Source organism: Corythoichthys intestinalis, chromosome 2 (genome assembly GCF_030265065.1).
Source record: "Corythoichthys intestinalis isolate RoL2023-P3 chromosome 2, ASM3026506v1, whole genome shotgun sequence".
NCBI classification, from domain to species: Eukaryota; Metazoa; Chordata; class Actinopteri; order Syngnathiformes; family Syngnathidae; genus Corythoichthys; species Corythoichthys intestinalis.
In genome coordinates, this window is record NC_080396.1 from 62,485,063 (window position 1) to 62,509,652 (window position 24,590).

Below are 24,590 nucleotides of genomic sequence, written 5' to 3' on the forward strand. Positions count from 1 at the left end.
CAGAAAATACTGTATACCATTTGCAGCCACCACTGACAGTAATGGTTGCCCAACTTCCCATGATGCATTTGGGCGGAGCAGGAGACGTTCTTTTTCTTAACATGCCTAATTGAACGCAACGCGAACATACTGTATGCAATTTGCAGCCACCACTGACAGCCATGGTTGCCCAACTTCCCATCATGCATTTGGGCCGAACAGTTAAGTCAGTCGCTACAGTATCATTTAGTGAAAGCACAACAAAAATAATATTCCTATCTCTTAAAAAATAATGTTCACAAAAATAAAAGCGCTCAATGCAAAGAGAACTGGCATTCCCAATCAAATAGCTATGCAAAATACACATAAATGTTAATAATGTTAATGGCATCTTGTGGATTTATTGTTATAATAAACAAAAACAGTACTTATGTATCGTATGTTGAATGTTTATGTCCGTCTTGTGTATTATCTTTCCATTCCAACAATAATTTACTGAAAAATATGGCATATTTTAGCGATGGTTTGAATTGCGGTTAATTACGATTAATTTTTAAGCTGTGATTAACTCGATTAAAAATTTTAATCGTTTGACAGCCCTAGTATAAACATGTTTTAGTTATATTGAATATTAAAACTTGAAATGGTAATTTACAGTACTATATGTAGCCAAGTATACTGTGAAAATTTAATACTTTTAATCAGGGGAAACTGAAATATGGGAATCTGTTCAGTTTACAAAGGGCAAAAGGGACTATTTTCAGTTAATAGTGGGTAGTAATTTTACATTTTGATCTTGTTTTTTTTTTGCAGCCCTTTTAATTTTTGTATTAGTCTTTTGGCCGAAAATACTTGAGAAAATTTTCTTACTATAAGCCAATACTGTTTCCCTTCATTATGAATCCTGCGGCTTACAGTCCAGTGCCACTTATTTGTTGATTTATTTGGGTTAATTGGTGACACTTTTTTTGACAGCGGTGTCATAAGACTGTCATAAGACCATCATAATTATGATATAACACTATCATGGGCATTACTGTAATAATAATTAATAATGGAATAATAATTTGCCGTATAACACTAAATGACATTTCTTATAAGCATTCATTTATGCTCATGACTGTAATGTCATAATTACGATTGTCTAATGACAGTCTTATGGCACCACTGTCAAATAAAGTGTTACCAAATACAATAGCTAGCAATTAATGAAACAACTGGAACAATCACTGAAGAAATAATTAGCACAGAACATGAATTTTGATTGTTATTTAAATCTGCAGTGCTGCAATGCATGCAAGGAGGCATGTTGGACAACAACAGTGTTGACAGCAGGTGGTGGCAGAGGTTGACTGTCTTCCCAAACGGAGCAGTGATGGCCAAATGAAACTTTTTGAAGAAATTAGTCTTTGCGGCCAATTGGTTCTAGGCTACATGGAGGTTCATTTGGTTTTATGACAGTCTGATGACACCGCTGTCAAATAAAGTGTTACCGGTAAATATATTTTGGTGTGAATATCCCATATTACATTGAGGACAGCTGCGGCTTAAAGTCCAGTGCGGCTCATGTACAGTATGAACAAATGCCGTTTTGGTGCCAGATTTGGTGGGTGTTTCTTATAGTAAGAAAATTATGGTATTAGTCTTAGTCATATTTTAGTCATATCAAAAATGTTTGGGTCTTCATCTAGATTTAATTGACAAAATCTCATACAAATTTTGTCTAGTTTCGGTCGGCAGTTACTCAAAATATTTTCATCTGGAAAATTAAAAAGTTTTAGTCAAAAATTAAATAAAGGTTTCCAACAATTTCGAATGGACATAGACAGACGGGCACATATTGAAGCATCTACAAGGAAAAGCAGTCCATTATTCTCAGTTAAACCTACCTAGAAGCCATGAACTGTATGTACAAAAAAAAGTTTGCTGGAGCGATTAAAATCCTCCTAGACTTACTGATCAGAAAAGCCAAGTGGCTCTGCTTTATACTGGCCAGTGTTTTTAGAGGAGGAATGTGTTTCTGGAGCTACTGCTAACACGAACGTGAATGCCACGCTCACACTAGGAGTAAAATTTAGCGTCTGATGGTCACTCAGCACACACGTTTAAAGGCTAAAACAACATTGCCTATTTTCTCTTGCCAAGATAAGAAAGCAAATTGTACCGTGTTTCCAAACAAGCAAGATGGAGCACAGCCTCGCTTGAGACACATCTTAAATTCCGGTGAGGAGGGAGAGGCACAGCACATCCCACATGAGTGACACGACCCAAACACTGCTATGATGCAAGCTGACGTACTCCACATACAATATGAAAATATCACGCATTGTGAACATATGACAGAAAATATGTCGCATTTTCATTTGACTGTCGTCTTGTCAAACGAAAAATGGCATTAATCGTGTTAGGTTGTAGTCTCCCAAGCCATGTTTTTGGCTCGTCATCATCACGTCATCGTCCTGAAAAAATTGTTTGTCCGCGAAATATTTCCGTTATCGTCATTGTTGACGAAAACAACACTGATTGGGAATTTGAATTAAAAAATATGTTTTATGTTTTCCTCAAGTAATTCGGATTAATAATCAAGATTACAATAGTCATGAAAATAATCAGGATTCTAATTCTGGGAATAATTGTGTAGTCCTACATGAAAATGTCGTGATATTCTATTGCGACTTCACAGAAGTGAGCCACGGACGCAGCAACTCTCAGTTCTCATTTGTTACCAGTACAAAAATTTCCCCTTCACATCTCTGGTCCATTTGGCTGCCAAAGTGAAGGGCTTGGCAAATAACATCTGATCTCGTGGTTTTTACCTGATTCCCCCACGGATCCAAGTGTTGTCATTATGACATTCTTGCGGGCTCCCCGTTGTTGTTGCGTTTGTGACAAGAATGTTCATCAAGCGTCACTTGTGACTCTTCAAAACCAAAGGAGTCTGCAGAAAGCCCAAGGGTTGCAAGCATAAAACTGACTAAGGGGCAGTTTACATGGCGACTCTGCGACACAAAGACGCAATGACTGAGTAGCGGACTCGCCTCGCGTGCATATGGTGTCGGCGAAGACGGAAGGCCAAGACGAAAAATTCAGAATCCTGCCTCCAAAGTGGAAGAATCCGATTGCAGGGGATTGAGGGGGGCTTCCTCGGCATGGGTATCGAAGGCTCCCGCGGCGCGAGACCGTGCCGATAACGTCAGCACTCATACACGTCACAATGGGCGTGCGCAGCGGCCTACTAAACATTGAAAACAGCAAATATGGCGGAATGCCGGCTTTAGTTTACTGTTTTAATAATATTTCTAAATTAAATATGTTGAATATTTCCATTTTTGTGCCTTTTTGAACAAAAGAAAAATGCCATTGCTTCGAGTGGGCGGGGATATTTTTTTCCGGGCTGAGGGAGCTTGGTGGGGTCAAAGTGCATCATTCTCTGTCGCCCTGGAAATCATCAATACTACATCTTTTTCATGCGGAATTGCGAAATTGTTCGAATGGAGACGCAAATGCAAATGCAAATTTGAAATTTTTCGTATTCTCGGAGAGTCACCATGTAAACGGCCTCTAAGACATGAGCCACACACCTACCTGGTCTCCGTTTTACACTGTATCGTTAATGTATCCAAATCAGCATAAAATGTAAAAAAGCCAAACAAGTGTCATCACGTAAACACACACTGGACCCCCCATTGTGTCCTCAGGGCACTCTGGCCACACCCGGCGGTTGATCAACAATAGCAGTCTCTGTCTGTTGATTGTGTCGGGAAACTTTAGCAGCAAATTCTGGAACGAATGGACTTTGCTCGCTCCACTGTGAGCTTTTATGACCCTCAAAATACTGGCATTTCCCCATTGTTGCCACCCATTGCCAGTACTAGCCATTTGCAGCTTTAACCGTCTCAAAAACATAAGAAAAATCTTGAAAGGTCTTTTGTTTTTGAAAATTTAGAGGAAAAAAACACAAATGTTTGTCCTAATGTACAAAAGCAATCTATGAACAGGAACTTTAACAGAGGAAGAAAATTGTACGTTACTGCAGTAATGTTCCTCTAGCTGACTAAGGCACTCTAAATAACTCCCCTTCCCTCGGAACCACTAAAAATCAGGTTGTTACGAGCCGCTGTCAGCGGCATTGATTTAGTCTTTCCATATCCTATTTTATTTTGGTAGGTTACTTTGTGTTCACTTCAAGTCAGCTTACACCTGTTCCCTATTAGCAGTACTCCTTAATAACCCCTCTTGTTTGTTGTCTTTTGCCAGTGCGTTTTCAGTGTTTTGGAAATCAGTAGGCCACCACGTCACCACTGTTCTTCAAGATACGTTTTTGCCATTGCCTGTTTTGTGTTGTACTTTGAATCATGTTTTTACATTTCCTTTTGTGAATTGAATACTCTTTGGACATTGCAGTCCTCTCTTCTCGTGCATTTGAGTTCAGCCGTGTGTGTCCCGTTGTGACACTGGTAAGACGACTGTAAAACAGCGACCCACCTGCGACTTCATAATGCTCTCAAGGCAACTGCTTTCCCGCCTTTTTCTGCACAGTATCAATCCCCGTGAGAAAAATCCTTATTCCTACCAGGACCAAAAAATTGCTATTTACCTGACAATTTATACTAGCTCAGGTTTCTTCTTTTAATGTCAAGGCAGTCATGCATGCATTGATGGCAGATACGGTTGTATGATTGTTGCCTCGGATTTTCAAATACGGTATTTAGTGAGTAATTTTAACAAAATGTAATATTTTGGAATAAAGTTTTATGAGGGTTTATCCCTTTCCGAGACTCGACTGTGTCTTATAGTTTTATAAAAGCCCTCGTTTAGTTGCTGTCTTTGCTTAGGTTGTGCTTTATCCAAAGCTTGTTTGATGGTGACTGAAACAGAAAGGGAACTAACCATTCATTTTTCATTGCTTGGTGTAATTACTTGATGCAGACTTTTAACATTTGTGTTGTCAGATTTGCAGCAGTTTAATGGAGTGAGACGGTTTGAGATGGAACGGTCCTGCTGCTTCAGCGCTCTGCTGCTTGATGAGGAGCGGGGCCGACTTTTCGTCGGGGCCAAGAATTTCCTCCTCTCACTCTCACTGGAAAACATCGGCAAACAGGAGCACAAGGTTTGACCAAATGTTATGTCACCAGCCTTACTGATGTAATAACAATGTTACTCGCATGATTTTAACCCTTTCAGGCAGGTTGCGGAAAGCGGGGTGCTGAGGATGCTGCAGCACTCCCTGGTGTTGGGGGGGAGTGTTTTAGTCGATTTTGTTGTTGTTGTTAAAAATAAATAAATAGATTAAACATATTGAAACAACAGCATATTTAAACTTTGGGGATTAAATGTATAAAAAGTTTTTTATTTGAATAACACCACATGACACATTGCTCGCTACGAGCTCATGTTGAATAAGGTGCTATTGGAAAGGAAAGGTAAACTGTTTACAGAGGATGCGTTAACATGGCACAAAATGAATTAGCGATTTTTTTTCTTTACAAAATCAGTGAAATTTTCTAAAGTTCAATTTGAGGTCAAAAATGAAGATGATTGTCCTTTGGTGTCTTCAGAGAGGTAAGACATGCTTGCATTGTAGCCATATCATTGTTTGTTGTTGCTGTTAAGCTGGCGCCGTTGGATATTTATGTGCAATTCATTTTAGTGTTCTGAAAATGGGGTGTTAAAATGAGGCTTATTGGCCCTTTTGGTTTTCAGATGTATTTGTGTGTCATTGTGCCGTCTAGCTACGGGGATTTGCATTATAATACTGTACATGGGCGCTTTAATTTCCAATACAAAAACTCCAAAACACTGTAGGTGAAATAGAAATCTGTATTTGTAGAAGCTCGTAGTAGTAGTACGTAAACTATCCAGCATGCGTTTCATGTGTGTACTGCCATTGTGCGCACCTTGAATGAAGAAAACGTGGGAGCAATGCAATTGTGGACTGAAACGACTGTTCTTGGATGGGAAAAACTAAAAAACATCCTCAGCACCCCCTGCTGTGAGTGACTTCCAGCGCCCCTGCTTTAAGGGACAGTGGTGACTACAATGGACAGCTATTCAAAAGTTGACACTTAAGACTAACTATTTAAAAGGCAAGTTACTATTTTTGGTCATAAAAAAACTTACGATAACGATATTAGCAGTCATTAAAATAATGATTTTTAAAATAATTCATTATTATTATAAAATGATGAATAAATGGATTCAATCATAAAGTGTTAACAAAAACTAAATTGATGTAATTAAAACGAATAAACGGAAATACAGTGGCACCTTGAAATACGATCCTTTCAACATCTGACATAAAATTTGACTTGTCATTTGTCCTGACATTTGACGACATGCTCGAAATATGACGGTTTACGACAGGGTCTCAATTTCATTGTTTTCTCGCAAGACAGGCGCTCGGCAGATTTTTTTGTGAGAGAAATAAACATGGGTCCCAAGAAGGTCAGTGCAGGTGGTGGAAAAAGGTGACGCCTAGCATTGAAATTAGGATGGAAATAATAGATAAATATTAGGGTGGTGTGCGTGTCAGTGAACTGAATCGAGGATACGACCATAATATGTCTAAGATCTCGACAGTCCTCCTCTGACCTCCGTTCGGTAGTCTTAATAAGGCAAGGAAGTCACCAGCTTCGTAAAGTTTTTAATAATTTATTTCAGACTTGTACAACACAACACAGCACGGCTACTGTCTGCCGTAACCGAAGCCAACAACAACATGAAAATAGAAAGTAAAAACTCTTCTAACCCTCTCTCAAATCTGTCGTTCAGGATCAGCATGCAAAATACAACTGCTACATTAGAACCCAATTCGTTACATTATTATTATTATTATGTTGTTGTTCCGATTTAAATTGATATTTTATTTGTGTTGCTATGTGTAATAGCTATTTGTAATTGTACCAGCAGGTTTTTGGGCTGTGGAACGAATTAATTGAATTCTAACTTATTCCTATTGGAAAATTCTGCTCGACACATGACCATTTCGACTTACAAACCAGGTTCTAGAACAAATTAAATTTGTATGTTGAGGTACTACTGTACACACCGGTTATGGCACTATATATCACTCAAAGCTAAACTCTTTTTTTTGTTTTTTGTTTCCATAGCAATATTTCATCACATGCCATTGACGCCGATAGACATCCAATTCATTTAAACTCAGAGGACTGGCCAGGAATGCTAATCTTTTAAGTGCCATGGACAGCACTATACGTGCAATCCATTTTGACTGAGCGGGGTAAATGAATGTTCGCCCCTCCTTGTCAAAATGGATTGGACGTCTAGTGCTGTCATTGGCAGCAAATGAATTAAATTAGTGCTCTCTAATGTAAAAAAAAAAAAAAAAAAAAAAAGTCTTAATTCGTGCATGAAAGGGTTAATAAACAACATTTGAGAAAGGGTGTTGTGAAATTAATGGTGAATTTAATTGTGCATTTGTTACATGTTACTATTTATTGACTTCAGATATGAATGAGTTTTAGTATGGTACCTATTTTATTTCTTTTCCAATTTTTCCCAAAGTTTACACCAAATTTAAAAAATTAACATCTTCACCATTGGGTTTTCAGATTCATTGGCCTGCTCCTGTTGAGTGGAGAGAGGAATGTAACTGGGCTGGCAAGGATATCACAGTAAGTCTCCTCATATTGCTTTAATATATTTTAGCATTTGCCATTTTAAAGTTGTTGTTGTTGTCATTTTTAAAGGTCATAAAAGTGTAAAAGTATTAAAAAACATGACAAAAGTGTGATAGCATGTAACAGGAAGTATGACGATGATGCCTACATCTTACTGCTGTAATTACTTCATGTAGCGGGTCTCTGTTCCACAAAAAGCTATATACTTAAAAAATTAAAAGAGTTAAAGAATACTACATATCCCCCCCAACTACTCCCAAGACGACTTAATAACATTTATTGCACTGGTCACAGTGAATTACTTATTGTTGGAAGCAAATGCCGGTCGGACTGGAGAAGTAACTTCTTGTGCAGGAGGTATATGGGAAGATGAAAAGACATTTCAAATTTAATGGACGGACAGCCACTTGAAATGAAACTCAATTTCGAGTCATTCAAGAGTCATTACTTCTACTGAAAATTACTAATTTTATGATGTAAGAGGTGTGAGACTAGAAGTTTCCTTGTATTCTAGATATTTATATTATTATTTAAAATGATATAAAAGTTATGTGAATAACAAATGAATAATAAAAATATAGAAACAAGTGATTTCTGGTAGCTAAAAAAAAATCAACCATCATATGGTGGGCAAGGCTCCTGTTGCTGGACGCACTCGTGTTCGAGGGAATGAATTTAACACCTCCTGGTTTTATGCTTCACACTTCCTTTACTCACTGTTACTTCCCAGTTTTATTTCTCTTTTTTATTGGGCAGCACATAATAGAATCTTTGATCTTTTATATAGGGTATTTATTTTTTAAAATTCAAGTCATATATACGCCAAATTATGCACATAATGTTTATGTCCGCATTAAGAATCCCCAAATCAGACTTCCATGAAACATAACATCACATAATGAAGTATCCTCTGTTTGCTTTCCATCGATGTGGGCTGCACAACCTAGACCATATACTGTATTTCTGTTCATGTCTTGGAAACATTTGTCAGAATGTCTTCATGCATGTGTGTGCACACATGCGCGTGCTGCACAAAGCTTCTATCAGCCTGATTACACTGGCATAGCTGACACAATGAGCTCCATTCATTGACTACAGGCTTCCACTTTGACCTTGACCAGAGTCTGTGTGCGAGTGTTCGTGAGTATGTAATATTCAATGGGTAATCAGACCTGTTTTGGGTTTTTTGTGCCTGTTATTTTTTTCAAAGTCAGTATTAAACAGTAACGTCTAATTTTTTCAGGCTTTTGTTTTGTCACCAATATATTCAGAATGAACTTAGCTGACCTCACCTTGTTGAACCCAATTACTGGAATGTGTGCTTTCTTTTGGAAAAGGTCGACACCCCACTCCCGACACCCATTTGGGGTTTGCCCCTCCCAGTCAATTTGTGCACTCTCAATGTCTCATATTGTTACTTTTCTCTGAAGGTGCCTTCACTGGAAGAACACCTTCTGAGCACAGTGTATTCTTTTGTGTTAGGCATCCTGGGATATCCGCTGAATTTGAACTGTCAGGAGCAGCTGTTGTTACGCTCCTCAGGCTGACAATCATAAATTCTAAACCTTTTCAGAATTTTTGATGGCGAATATATAGGCCTATCTGTATGCTGCCAATATCAAGTTCGGTTAAGCCAAGACATACCGGATTTTTCGGACTATGAGTCGCACATGAGTAAAAGTCGCACAAGTAAAAAAAAAACCATAAGTTGCACCGGAGTATAAGTTGCATTGTTGGGGGTAATTTATTAGATAAAATACAACACCAAGAACAGACATGCCATCTTGAAAGGAAATTTACACAAAAAATAATAATGGATAGCTGTGGCCACGTAGCTTTTAGCCCACAATTAGCTTTTTTTGTTTTCTTCATTTCAGGCTGAGTAACTTTTGCATTACGAGAGTCCCTTACAAGTTTCTCGCTAACTCCAAACTTTCTTTCTGCTGCTCGATTACCGTTTTCGGCAGCATATTTCACTACTTGCAGCTTGTTATCTGCAGAATATGAGTTTCTTCTCAGTTATTTTTGTTTTTATAAGTCACTGCCAATGTAAAAACACAGGCCTTGAGCGCCCTCTTGTGTTTTAGTGTGAAAATAACATGTTAAGTGATATATAATAATTAGGGCTGGGCTGGATATAGCCTGAAGTACGTATCACGGTAAATTAAGCATATTTACCTCTATAACGATAAAGCACGATAAATTTGTCCAAGCGGATAGTTATATAATTTGAAAATCTGAATCAATGCATGTAATACAAATTAACCGTTTATCGTTGATCTATTTACTAGCTTTAAATTTAACAATTGTACCCGCAGTCTAAATATTAAGTATATAAAAATATCTTGTAAAAAATAAAAGTTCAATTATGAACATTTATAACAGCTTGTATGACTTGAACAATGTACAACATTATAAAAATCAATATGACTACTGCAAACACGTCATTGTAACACAAATGACTTACAGCTTGAACAGTACACTTCAAACAGACAACTTATTTTTAATGGCTGCTATGGCATAATTACTCAACACAAGTTTACTTCAGGGTTTCAGTTTTTTTTTTCTAGAGCATTTTTGAAATACATGCACCCGCACACAGACACCCACCCACATTAAAGCTATACTGCTGTTATGCCAATGAAACATTTAGGATTTTATGATGGCAGTAATGACACAAAATAAAGCAAGCACATACAGAAAAATAGCTGTGGCCATTAAATGCTCATATTATAGGCTTCACTGTTGGATTATACATTATGCTGAATGCTTTACCATCATAAAAACTATCAGAGAAATCACACACACACACACGCGCGGATGCAAAATAACGAGATATACTGACTGTTATATGCGGTCCGTGCTCATTAAGTTCAGCCGGTTCTACAAGGTTAGAGCCACTATCCGACTCATCCCCATTCATTTGTAGTGGTAGCCACTAGCGTTAGCCTGTGGCTACCATTAGAAAGCACTGAAAGCACCCTCTCCTGAAATCATGAGAACCAGAGAGGACAGCGGATGAAAGCCGGCTGTAGAGCCAAGAATCAACTTAATGTTGTGTGAAAGTTTGGCGAGGCTCCCTTAAGCCCGACTCTATCACGTTTTGCCACTAGCGGTTAGCCTACCGGGCTTCTGTTTGTTTGATTTCCTGATAACCGTGGGACTTCATACATAAGCACACTGACTGCTTTCTTGAAGGGGAATGAACATAGCCAACAACACAGAGTCAAAGCGGGATGAAAAGAATTTTTCCGTTTCATTAAAATAACGAATTTACAGACATTGTCAAAATTACATCGATCATCGTGAACCATCTCGGCAGTGTTGTAAATAACAGCGTTAGAATATAATGGCGTTACTAACGGCGTTATTTTCTTCAGTAGTGAGTAATCTAATTAATTACTTTTCTCATCCTGGTAACGCCGTTACCGTTACTGAGGCGTGAAATGCGTACGTTACTATGTTGGTTGACTGACACGAGAAAAGTCTGAGAAAGACTGACTCACGGAGACGAGAGAGCAGAGCAGGAGTGGGGAGGAGGCAAGGGAGGGTGACGCCGTTGCAAACGCGATGCTACTAATCTAGGTGGCTCCAATAATACCTGACTGTAGCCGATAGCCTACAAACTAAGTCCACATGATGCTTCGGTAGATATCATATATATATATACAGAACTAGATGCAAATGACAGACACGACTGCATTAGCAACATGTATAATAAAGAACTAGGTGCGTTAGTAAACAGCCGCCATCTTAAAGCTGTAGACTTCTCAGGAAGGCTCTGTTGTAGAGAACCTTCCTAGCGAACCTAGGTAACTTTTTATCTAAAATGCTCCTAAATCCTCAAAATCTTGACTTAAATCTATCTTTAAATGATGAAATAGTTTAAAAATATGTCAACACATGACAAATGTCAAAAGTAGACAGAAGGGAACTAATGCAATAATGGGAGCAATTTTAACAACTGTAACTGTTGATTCACAACATTACATGACTTACACACAAGCAAAGGTTACTATCTAGTTATCGCAATATCCGCAATACCCCTGTGTCTAGTTAAGTTTAGGGTAAAGAATTGGGCTAGGGCCAAATGTCCCAAAAAAACCCTTTAAACTTCACATTGTGTGACCTGTTTTTTTTTTGTTTTTTTTTGGAGGAAAAGCAAAACATGAAAATTATCACGAATTACTTTGCCAAGTAACTAATTACTCTTACATTCTTACATTACCAACGCAATTACTTTTTGGGAGAAGTAATTTGTAACTGTAAATAATTTTTTAGAGTACGATTAACAACACTGCTTCTCGGTAATGGTAAATTTTCGGTAAACCGCCCGGCTCTAATAGTAATAATGTGTTAATTTCACACATGAGTCATTCCAGTAAATAAGTCCCACCCCCGGCCAAACAATGACCAAAAAAAAAAAAAAATCAACGACTTAGTCCAAAAAATACGGTAATTGAAACAATTGGCAAGTAGGAAGGAAAATGAAACAAAAAAGGACAAATAGCTGTCTTATGTAACTGATTCCAAACGTTAAGTGACACATAGAGTTTTCCATCAAAGTCTTTGGTTATGTCATAGTTGTTATTTATATAATGACAGTGTTTCCCCTAGGATTTTTTGAAGCTGTGGTGGTGGGCTGCATCGGAGTCGGACAGCCTCACCATGTCGTGCCATAGCGAATTTTTTTTTTCTTCATGTTTTCCCCCAAGAAGAACCATAACAAAGATATATTTGAAATATTTCATCCGCCAGGCTAATGTTGTACCTCTCAGCTACAGTACATGTATGTAAAATGCGTAGCTGATTACAGCTACGTTACCCGATGTACTAATGCGACTTTTTTTCTCGTGGCAATAGTACGACTTACATCTTGTAGTGACTCAGGGTTGGCAACCCAAACTGTTGAAAGAGCCATATTTGACCCCCAAAAAAACAAAAAAAAAACTGATACAGTATGTCTGGAGCCACAAAAAATTAAAAGCCTTGTACAAGCCTTATAATTATCGATACTAGCTATATTAGCCTACTATAGAAATGACTAAGTTGGCTAGAAATACGTAATTAGCCTTCATGATTAAATGTTTATTTTCCCTGCAGTGAATGACGCACCACGTGACTACTACTATGCCACCACAAGTTTAACTTCATTACAATATTAATGAATTGAAAGAATGTTTGTGTCATGTTTGTCCTCCTAGAAATCCTATTAAAACAAAAAAATATATATTTCCCTCCCCCATCTTTTTCCATTTAAAAAAAAAAAAAAAAAAAAAAAGCTCCGAAGCATCGCTAAAGAGCCGCATGCGGCCCGAGAGCCGCGGGTTGCAGACCACCGTCGTAGTCCTCCTTTTTCCTTTTATTTGACCCTCATAAGTACTACATTACCACAACAATAACAGTCCTTCTGTCAACTGACCCATTGAGAGCACTGGGGGAATTCTAATAGCCGTGTAAAGAGTTTTACTTGATTCGGTGAGAAGGCAAGGCAAGGCAAGGCAAATTTATTTATATAGCACAATTCAACACAAGGCAATTCAAAGTGCTTTACATCACATGAAAACCATAAAAATCACATTTAAATCAACACAACGTAAAAACCAAGACAAAAGATCGCATTTAATCACAGAATAAAAATAAATAAATAAAAATAAAACAAAAATAGAAATAAAGCAAAAACTACTACTAATAATAATCATTGAAATCAGCAATGGAGATAAGCACAAGAGGAATAGAAGGCAGGTAGATTGAAATATATAGACAGTTATGGATATGCAGTGCTAAACAAAAGCGTTTTTAGCCCTGATTTAAAGGAGCTAACGGTTTGAGCATACGTTCGGGTAACTTGTTCCAGAGGTGAGGAGCATAATAACTAAATGCTGCCTCACCCTGCTTGGTTCTTGTTCTTGGAACATGCAGAAGACCCGTTCCAGATGACCTTAGGGGTCTAGATGTCTCATAGGAATCTAACAAGTCAAGCATGTATTTTGGTCCAAGGCCATTTAGTGTTTTGTAGACGAGCAGTAGTATTTTATAGTCTATCCTTTGACTCACTGGAAGCCAGTGTAGCGATTTCAAAACCGGTGTAATGTGGTCCAGCTTCCTTGTATTTGTGAGGACTCTGGCTGCAGCATTCTGTACTAGCTGCAGCTTCCTGACTGATTTTTTATCAAGACCTGTAAATATACCGTTGCAGTAGTCCAATCTGCTGAAAACGAATGCATGGATAAGTTTTTCCATGTCTTGTTGAGTCAGAAGCCCCTTAATTCTGGTTATATTTTTTAGGTGGTAATAAACGGATTTAGTGACGGACTTTAGATGGCTATCAAATTTTAGGTCTGAGTCAATAATTACGCCAAGGTTTCTGACTTGATTTGTACCTGTAAGTGACATTGTGCTAAGTTGGCTGCTTATCTTTGACCTTTCCTTTTTTGGCCCAAAAATGATCACCTCTGTTTTCTCCACATTTAACTGGAGAAAATTCTGGCACATCCATTCATTGATTTGATGAATGCATTTACTCAGGGAGACTAAGGGACTATAATCATGTGGGGACACAGAAATGTACAGTTGTGTGTCATCTGCATAGGCGTGATAGGAGATGTCATACTGTTCCATTATCTGAGCTAACGGAAGCATATAGATGTTAAATAAGAGTGGTCCAAGAATTGACCCTTGAGGGACTCCACACGTGAATTTGGTTCGTTCTGACTGATAATTTCCGATTGACACAAAGAAATCCCTATCATGTAAATAGGATGTGAACCACTGAAGAATAGTGTCAGTAAGCCCTACCCACTGTTCCAATCTGCTGAGTAGTATGTTGTGATCAACCGTGTCAAATGCGGCGCTGAGATCCAATAGTAGCAGAACAGATGATTTGCCTGCATCGGTATTCCGACGAATATCATTTAGGACTTTGATAAGCACGGTCTCGGTGCTGTATTGTGGCCGAAATCCAGACTGAAATGAGTCAAAAAGATTGTTTTGGATCATAAAAGTCTGGATCTGTTCAAACACAACCCTTTCGATAATTTTCCCCAGGAATGTCAGATTTGATATTGGCCTGTAATTACTAATGGTTGAGGCATCCAGATTAGGTTTTTTTAGGAGAGGTTTTATTACTGCAGTTTTTAAAGTCTGAGGAAACTCTCCTGTTTGGAGGGAAGTATTTATAATCTGAAGTATGCCTGGGGCTATGCAATGAAAAACAGTTTTGAAAAAGTTTGAAGGAAGGATGTCAAGGCAGCATGTTGTGGGCTTTAGTTTCGACACAATTTCTGTTAAAGTGGCATAGTCCAAGAGGCTAAACTGTCTAAGATTGACGTGGGGGACATGTTGGGAGGCATTTAGTGTAACATTTGTTAATCCGGAGTTGCACACAGTCTGTCTAATCATTAGTACTTTGTGTGTAAAAAATGCTGCGAAATTATTACAGGACACCTCAGATGCCAATTCCTGAGGTATTGATGCTTGTGGGTTTGTCAGTTTGTCAACAACAGAAAATAGTGTGCGAGTATTGTTGGTGTTTCTACTAATGATCTCTGAAAAATATGATTGTCTAGCATTTTTCAGTTCCTGGTTGTATTTGCGAAGACTCTCTTTGTAGATATCATAAAAAACTAGGAGTTTGTTTTTTCGCCATCTGCGTTCTGCTCGTCTACAAACTTGCTTTTGTTTTATAGCTAGTATGGCATTTCTCCAGGGTGACCTCTTCTTTCTTGACAAAGTTTTTGTCTTAATCGGGGCAATAGTGTCCATTACAGTCATCACACCGGAACTGAAACTATTTACAAGTTCTTCCACTGGAGCTATTGTAGGAGTTAATAATGAGGCATAGGCCTGTGTGAATAACGCACATGTGTTATCACTTATGTAACGCTTCCTAATAAACTCTGTTTCCCTTTTCAGAGGATGGACAGGGGTGGTCATTTTAAACATAATGCAGTAGTGATCAGACAGAGCAACATCATTCACTGTGACCTCAGAGATGTTAAGACCTTTGGATATTATTAAGTCCAGTATGTGCCCTCTGTTATGTGTTGGAACTGTGACATGCTGAGATAAACCAAATGTATCCAAAATATTTAAAAGCTCTCTAGCACATCCTTCTTCAGGATTATCAACATGAATGTTAAAGTCACCCACTAAAACAACACAATCAAAGTCCATGCACACGGAAGACAGTATTTTGGTAAACTCATCAAAAAACATTGTGTTATACTTCGGTGGTCTGTAAATTGTTACCAAGGCAGCTCTGCAAGGGCTTTTTAGCTGAATGACAATATACTCAAAGGAATCAAACTGACCACATGAAATATTCGTGCATTGAAAACTGTCCCTGATCAGACTGGCAACCCCACCTCCTTTCTTATGGGTTCTTGGCGCACTAAAGAAATTGAAGTTTGCGGGGGTTGCCTCGATCAGAACTGTCGAACTCTTATCTTGATCTAACCAAGTTTCTGTTAGGAACAACATGTCAAGGTTATGTTTGCAGATAAAATCATTAATTAAGAAAGATTTGCCAGCTAAAGATCTAATATTTAGCAGAGCCAATTGGAGATGCCAGACTGGATTCACTGGTGAGCTTTGGGAATGACATACTATGGTTAACAGGTTGGCAGAATTTATTGAACGTTTTTTATTTCTCACCAGTCTAGCCCTTTTTTTTGTTGTTTATCACCACTGGGATTGTTGAGCATACATACTGTACTCCATAAGGCCCCGGCTTTTGCTGGGACAGAAAAGTCTTTGTAATGTTGTCACAGCCTGGACCCGGTGCACATCATATTGGTGTCGCAAACATGGCTTCCTCCATAGAAGGATAATACCGTGTAGTTCCAGAGTTGTAGTGCTTTGGCTTTGCCCCGAGAGAATTCCAGTGGAGGCTGGTTGGTTTGTTGCCATCTTCCCCTGGCACCTGTCGGGTGTGGCAGGTACAGGGTGGAAGCGAAGACATGAACTTGAGGAGATCAAGAGACTGGTTAACCTTGCTATCTAGACCCATGGAGTCCCAATCAAGAAGGTGAATAGTTTTTTCCCCGATGTTCGTAAACTAAATTTCCACACAAAGGCACGTCGAGGTACCATTAACTTAGCAAGGAGAGGTATGAGAGTCATTTTTCGAGTGTCCCAGAGCTCGCGAAATTTGGGTGGGGGGGCGCATTTATCAAAGTTTCGTCAGCCGTAATTGTCTGAAGTTGGCGCGCCGGTGTTGTGCCGAAAAATAGCCACTCCACGTGAAATGTCCCCCCTGACAAGAGGGGGACGTCACTCGTACAAACAGCCTTTTCTTACCAATCGATGGAACCAGAAACGACGTTCTTGTACCGTGAATATGTATCATTTTACTCTGCTTGAACTGATAAATCGTTTACTGTGACCAACGTTCTGAAAATAGAGTAAGGCTTTATTTTGGGCCCCGCCTCTCCGCAGTCTCTCAGCGCAAGTTAGTCAAAGTTTGCTTTCCGTCCAAGACGGCCATCCACCGCTCACTTTCGCCGAAAAGTCCGATCCAAATTATTGTAATGCCCCGGATATGGGCAAGAAGGAGAGAAGTCTGTATTTGCTTACCCACTTTATTGTGGTAACAATAATAAAGAAAAACAATAACAAAATAACAGCGGGCTGCTACGACATACGACCGCTATCTCTCGTTATCTCGCTCGTTCTCCCATTCTTCCTACTCGTTCCCCTTGCGTCTCTTAAGGGGGGGCCTGCATAGTTACGAAGATTAGGCTACAATACACAATGAATAGGTGTCCGCTGAACTCCTCCCACTCGGCTGCCGCTAGTTTGAAGCGGCCTTAAAATTTTTTTTTTTTTTTTTAAATTTAAATAAATAAATAAAATACATCTCATTTGCCAGGCGTGGCGGCTTTCATTTTAGTGTGGTGGTGCGCCACAATCTGTTGAATATAGGGGAATCCCTGAATGATCAAAGCAGCCATTTTTAAACTGAATTTTTGAGGCAGTTATTTTTAGTAACAAGGAGCAATCACTCATTCTGTTCCCATGTGAACACAATGGTTATGTTTTGGTTGATTTTAGTTTTAATTATCAAAACATATTTGTACCTTAATTGTAATTTACGATTGACTGCCCCTTGGCTACGGTGGGATAGCCAGAATTGTGTGAAAAGAGGAAAGAATGGAATTCAGCCTCCAGCTCTGCAGTGGTTTTCAGCCACATCATGATGGCGGCAGAAAAACTGTTTTTGGCCGTTAGATTAAAAATAAATTTAAAGACTATCATAATAGAATCCTTGTTTACGCCTACAAGCAGTGTAAACTGGTAATACTGAAATAAAATTGCAAAGTAAACAGTATATTAGCGGCATTGCTTGGCATAATACTTTGCAGTCTTAATTTCACAATGTAACTCAGTTATTATGGTTGAACAAAACTTTACACTCATATTTAAAGACCGCAAGAGAAAAGAACCAAAAGTTGCAAAATACCATGGTGCAACAGGAATATATTACAATGTGAATATTCATTGAAATAATCATTCTTACTCGGCGCTTAGAAATGCAAAAAAAATAAAACAAAAGTAATGCGCTCTTGTTAGTGAGAAATCAATTAGAAATGGAATTCTTGTTTGTATTTTCTATAGTAGAAACAAGGATGGAAAAGAAATATTGTGTAAAGAGTTGCTGCTAAACACATTCAACAACAACAACAACAAAAGTCTATTTCTATTAGATTTCTCACTGAAGACAGCACTCAATATAATGTAAATAAAAAGTGAATTGTCAACACTGCAGCAGGGTGAGCCAAGCAAGCCCTGCCAGATCCATTTTGCACCCAAATTTGGTTTCTATTCAAAACAATTATCAATTAATCTTGAAATCATTACGTGTGTGTTATGCTGTTTTTGAGAAATTTCCATCTCGTGGGAAAAATCTTCTGATTCCATTGTATTTCATCCATGTGTGATTAACAATATGTCGAAGTAGTAGGTCTGTCTATTCCTGAAGAAATAAATCAAGATAAATGACTCCATAGATACATTGTCCTGGTCAGCAGAAGCGATCAAAGGCATTCCTGAGCGTTTTCACTAAGCTGCGGTGTGTATCCAAAGTTTGTCCACTGGGTGACTGCCACTGTATGTTCAGCCAGACATTCTCAGGCATCAACTATGTTTGCTGGATCACTGGGAAATCCATTCTCACACCACCAAAGCCCTCACACAATCAAAACAGAGGATGAAGATAAACATTAGAGCTATTTCTATTCAAGCTTTTGTATAGTTACAATTTGGAAGTATAAGCCCCAATTGCCCTGATATGAAATAAAGCATATCTTTGGACGTTGAGCAACCTTAAATTAACGACTTTTTGTGGTCGATAAAAATGTATTTTTATTTATTTATTTATTTTTTAGGATTATGTTTGAGCTGGTATTCATCCCAGCTAAAGTTTAGTGTTTAGCAGCTAAAGTTTATTCATTTACAAGACTGCTTAAAATTTGGATGTTACTTTTACTTAAATATTCTTAAAATTCACAAGTCTGATTTAATTCATGGCTTTAAAATGCTTTCAGGTAAAATATTCAGTGTTGCTAACTTGGCAACTTTCTCGCTAAACCTGGCGACTTGCCAAAGCCTCTTGGTGACATTTTTTTGTCAAAAGCAACTAGTGACAAATCTTGTGACTTTTTCTGGTGTTTTCTTACTCACTTTTTGCTTCTCCCACAATGTTGTTCCTCTCTCCTACAATCAGTGTTCCCTCTAAGCTGCGCGCATGCGCAATCGCGTACTGATTGCACATTCTCGGCGCACAAGAAAATCTATGCAGCGCCCAAAAAAAATCAACAGAAACGCATGGTAGTGTCAATAGGACTACTGTTTGTCAGCACAGCAGTGATGTGTCAGTGCGACACTCCGATTGATGCATTCGATTCGGCAACGTGACTGGGATAATTGTCAGCGCCGCTGTGATGAGTTAGCGCGACACTCCGATCAGTGCGTTCGAACGGCAACGCGATGCTCCTGCTGGTGCGTTTGTTTCGGCAACACGACGCTCCCATTGGTGGAGAAAAGAAAGCCTGGCTCCTGTGCTAATTTACTGAAGCAATATTCCACTGCCAATCTTTGCAAGCCCTACAGTATTAATTAGGATCTTATTTTAGAACTGATGTAATTGAGTTAATTAGACGAACAAAATAGTTTCTGTACCATTTTACAACGTAACTCAATGAGCAACAGGTGTCGAACCAATAATATGATACAGTTCACTTCACTTCACTTGCGATATGCAGCAAATTGTAGCATTGACATTGTGCATATGTGCCCTGCCCATTCGCACCATGCAAGTTAGCTAGTTAACAACAGTGCAGCGGAAACGCAAATGCTAACCCCTTATCATGCCGAAAGGAACGGGCAGCGATACTACACTCATCAAGCCAATGTAAAAAAGAAATGTGGTTCTTTTAAAATGGAATGGCTGTCAGAGTATGTGCAAACAGAAGAACCTTTGAAACTGAGTGAGATTTTTTTCAGTGTTTTTTTTTTAATTTTTTAACTGTCCTGTATAATCTGCAAATTTATAAGCAGCAGTCTTACTATGGTTAAAGCATGGGTGTCCAAACCTGTCCTCAAGGGCCGCTGTGGGTCCTGGTTTTTGTTCCTACCAATCGAGCACAGACAGTTTAACCATTGACGTTTGTGCTAAAACAAGCAGCACCTGACTGCAATCAACTGATTACACTTGTGAGACACCAGATTAGTGAAAAGATGTCGTCTTGTTGTGTAGGAAAAAAATCCAGCACCCACTGCGGCCCTATGTGGAATAGTTTGGACACCACTAAGTGATGTCTACATAATGACTGTATGACTCACATATAACATCTCATGAACAACAAGATTTTGGTCTTTTTCATTTTAAGTGGGCCAAATCAGTTATATTTAAAGTAAATGAAAATTACTGCTGTAATTTGATTATTTCAATAAGCTACGTAACTTGCTATGATCCGAGGTTTTGAACAAGTGTGATACTGGTGTGTGGCCACCGTGTACACATCTGATGTTGCTCACCATTGTCTGCAGTGTGCTCAGGGAGGTAGTGTGTCTGCTGAGACACATAAAAAATTAGAGGGAACATTGCCTACAATGTCCTTTATAATTAGATGCCAATGCAAATTAGGTGATGATGTCATCTAGTGGTTTTTAGGACATCCAGTAGCTACTTTCCTTACTAGGGAGCTGGCAACACTGAAAATATTGCATACTAATACTGTACTTCTGTTCCAGTATGTCTCAAAAGTAGGTCAAGAACGGAAAGTTAAAGCTTGAACTTTCCGTCCCCCCCCCCCCCCCCCCCCGTTTTGCATTAGATCAGGGGTCCCCAAACTACGGCCCGCGAGCCAGATACGGCCTGCCTCCACATTTGTCCGGCCCCATGAACTTTTTTTATTTTTTTATTTTTTTACTTGTGTTATTTATTTCCTGGCTTTTTCTGTGAGGAAACCCAGAGAGGGTTATTTGGTTATTATCTATTTAATTAATAGTGTTATTATTCTATTCTATTCTATTCTATTCTATTCTATTCTATTCTATTCTATTCTATTCTATTCTATTCTATTCTATTCTATTCTATTCTATTCACTTTTGTTCCGTGAAAAATCCAGAAAGGGTTATTTGATTGTGGCTTTCTGAAAAACAATACATTTTTACTTTTAGGCACTCCTGCAATCGTCACATGTTTTCTGTTACAAACTGACCCCGGCCCCTCATCAGAGAAGGGAAAAGTTATGTGGCCCTCACAGGAAAAGGTTTGGGGACCCCTGCATTAGATGATAGCCAATGTCTGTTCCTTTTCAGACATCAGACATTTCAGACTTCCTTTCGTTCTAATTGAATCTATTTCAACGCATGTTTAAGTCCAAATACGAATGTAATGTATTTTTATAAATGTGTTAAATTAATACCATTTATAGGGCAGGAAACTATTATTGGGTATCTTAGAAAAAAAAAAAAACTTAAAATCATAAAGAACTGGTTTCCACATATGTGGACATCACATTTTGCTTCATGCCACAATGTTAACATTTGGAAAACAAGCGTGGCCTACATGACCCAAAATTAATTATGAATCATTATTCATTTCACATTAGTTTTACATAATCTTTTCATGAAAAATAATATAAAATAATTTTAATAAAATTAAAACACTAATACAGTATATTTTTTATTGATGTTTCAATTTCATAGTATTTCAATGAGTACCTCCTAAAAAGTTAAAGGAGCCCTAAAACTTCAGTTCTTAAAATATAGGATTGTGTTTGTTTGTTTTTTTTTTTTCAAGCATATCATTAATGAATGCATGCAGTCCATACTGATGGTCAGTAGAAGTGGATAATAGCAAAACTGGGGCAACTGTATAATTATTATAACTGTAATTGCTGGTGAGAAAGTTAAAAGCAAAGACTTACCACAACAGGACAATGTAGCTTTAGAACAGGAAGACGCCAAGTAACTAAAAGTCACTTTGAGGTCACAACACAAATTTGGACCTCATGACTAAGTAGCATGTCAAAGGTTGACGGATACGAACCCTTCAACAATCTGCGTGCATGAATGTGCCCTTGACTTTTCAGATACGGACTCTCTAGAAACCTCACTGTAACCTCAGCCTGACTTGCCGATGAGTGTGAAGCGTTTAAAGGGGAGGGGAAAAGCTAGAGACTCATAAACTGTATACACAAAAATATGCAGTGGTCTGTGTGAAAAATTGACAATTTAACATTCTGACCATACACGGGGTTTTGCTTCAATTTCCAAGAATCATCACTGAATGAGTTATTGAGCTTTCAAAAGAGTGTCTTTGTTGTACGAGCATGGGGGTAAAAGCCTTTAGCGAAATGTTTAATACCCGAGACCAAAAACCATATTGTTTTTGATGGTGGAATAATTTTAAGTTCTTCTGAAATCTATTATCTGTTTTTTGTTTAATGGCTCCATGTATTTCAAAGGGCCAATTTTGTAAATATACTCATGCAGTCCTTAACTCCATTAAGTTGAGGTACTCTACTTAGTAGCCAAGATGTTAACTGATACATTGTGAAGGCAAATTGAACAAAGATGAAGCTTAAAATGTAACAATGTCATAAAAAAAAAAAAAAGAAAAAAAAAAAAGACTTTTTGTGTCTGTTTTTCAGTCTGACTGTGTAAATTATGTGAAGATCATCCACCACTTTAACCGTACCCACCTGTACGCCTGCGGAACTGGAGCCTTCCATCCCACTTGTGCATTGGTGGAGGTGGGGCACAGGATGGAGGTGAGTACATCAAGACATCCTATTACTACTCAATAGGATCCAGCCATTCACACCCATTGGCAATTATGAGTCTTCACTTAACCTGGGAAGCATGGTTGGAGATTCGGGAGGAAACAACTACAGTATGTACTAGGGGCATCCAGATCGCATATTTTTGCACCTGAGTCAGAGTCACCTGATTTTGAGACTGCCGATACAGTCTCGATCCGATACCGACAAAAAAGTGTTATTCAAAAAACATATAAAATACATAAATAATTAAAAAAGTTTTAAACATGTTACTGTCCCACTGTGCCACGTTCATTATGTGAATTATTTTTAAACAAGAATGACGTAGAAAATTGCTTGTTTTTATGAAATGCTTCCGTGAGTAAGTCCACTCAAATCCACACAAGCTTTGACGTTCACGCTGCTGAGAAGTCGCTCACTCACAATCACTTGCTAGTGTTTAACAAGCAAAATGCGCCTTTGATTGTAGAGCCTGCTCTCAGACTGACACATCTTATGTCAAATAGACAACAATATCCACTGTACAGTTGAGTTATTTCACCGTGTAAAGAGAGGCAGTTTTCTTTGTCTGCAGCATCGACTCCACCATGAATGTTGAGCACCTACTGTAGCGATGATGTGCCATATTTTACCTAACCTATTTAAAAATAATATATATAATAAATAAATAAATAACCTGTTCCTGTCCCACCGTACCGCGTTCATAATGTGAGTTATTTTTAAACAAGAATAATGTAGAATAATGCTTGTCTTTATGAAACGCTTCATTGAATTCACTCAAATCCACTCACACTTTGATGCTCACGCTGCTGAGAACAGCCTCTGACTTACACAATGAGTTGCCACAGCACACTACCACTAGTGTGTAACAAGCTAAACTATGATTGACACATCTGCGCCTTTGATCGTAGAGGTACCAAGCTTCTCTGGAAAGATCATAGCTACAAACCTGTCAATTATCGTTAACTTTGACTAGTAAACTCCAGTGCACTGCTGACCAAAAGCAGCAGGAGGGAGAGTGAGATGCTGTACAAGCATGATGCAGAAAAACATAAATGATTTTTTAAATTCAAAACCCGATCCTTTTCACCCGATTCCGATCCTCTGAAAAAGGGCGCGATCGGCCTGATTTCCAATCACATGATCAAATCGGGATGTCCTAAGTATGTACTGAATCTGTAGAATGTGTAATATATTGTATACGGTCTAAAATAAAAATAACTTTAAAAAAAAGACTTTGTAAAAGGTAAATAATAACACTAGACAATAATATATATACCGGTACATATATTTTTTTACCTGTCCTGTTCAGCTGCTTAGACACAAAGAATGGGAATCTGAGTGCCCTTTCAGTCCGAACAGTTTTAATGTGTCACATGGGAGTTTGATATACTCCCATTGTGGTTGTTCCTTATGCTGTATTTATTAGGAGAATATACAATACAATAATTTGTAAATCTTTTTCAAATTTTCAAATTTTAATCAAATTCACTACAAAGACAATATATTTGATTTTCAAATACTTGTCCTTTGTCTTTTTTGCAAGTATTTTCTCTATTGAATATGATGCCTGCAATGCGTTCTAAAAAGCTTGATCATAATTGCTTGTACAACTTGAATTGCTTGAAAGTTCAGGTGTCAATGCACCACACATTTTCAACAGGGGACTGAGTTGCTGAAA

The 24,590-nt window shown here is 38.2% G+C and overlaps 1 protein-coding gene across 2 annotated transcripts in view; it reads left to right on the top strand.

The window, feature by feature from the left end:
• The window catches only part of sema3b (sema domain, immunoglobulin domain (Ig), short basic domain, secreted, (semaphorin) 3B), a 155,364-nt gene that overhangs the window by 107,343 nt on the left and 23,431 nt on the right, over nt 1–24,590 (top strand). For both annotated transcript variants that reach the window (XM_057819369.1, XM_057819361.1), the window contains exons 3-5: nt 4,932–5,089; nt 7,551–7,613; nt 22,781–22,900. In XM_057819369.1, coding sequence (XP_057675352.1) covers nt 4,932–5,089; nt 7,551–7,613; nt 22,781–22,900 — 341 coding nt within the window. The remainder of the gene's footprint in view (nt 1–4,931; nt 5,090–7,550; nt 7,614–22,780; nt 22,901–24,590) is intronic.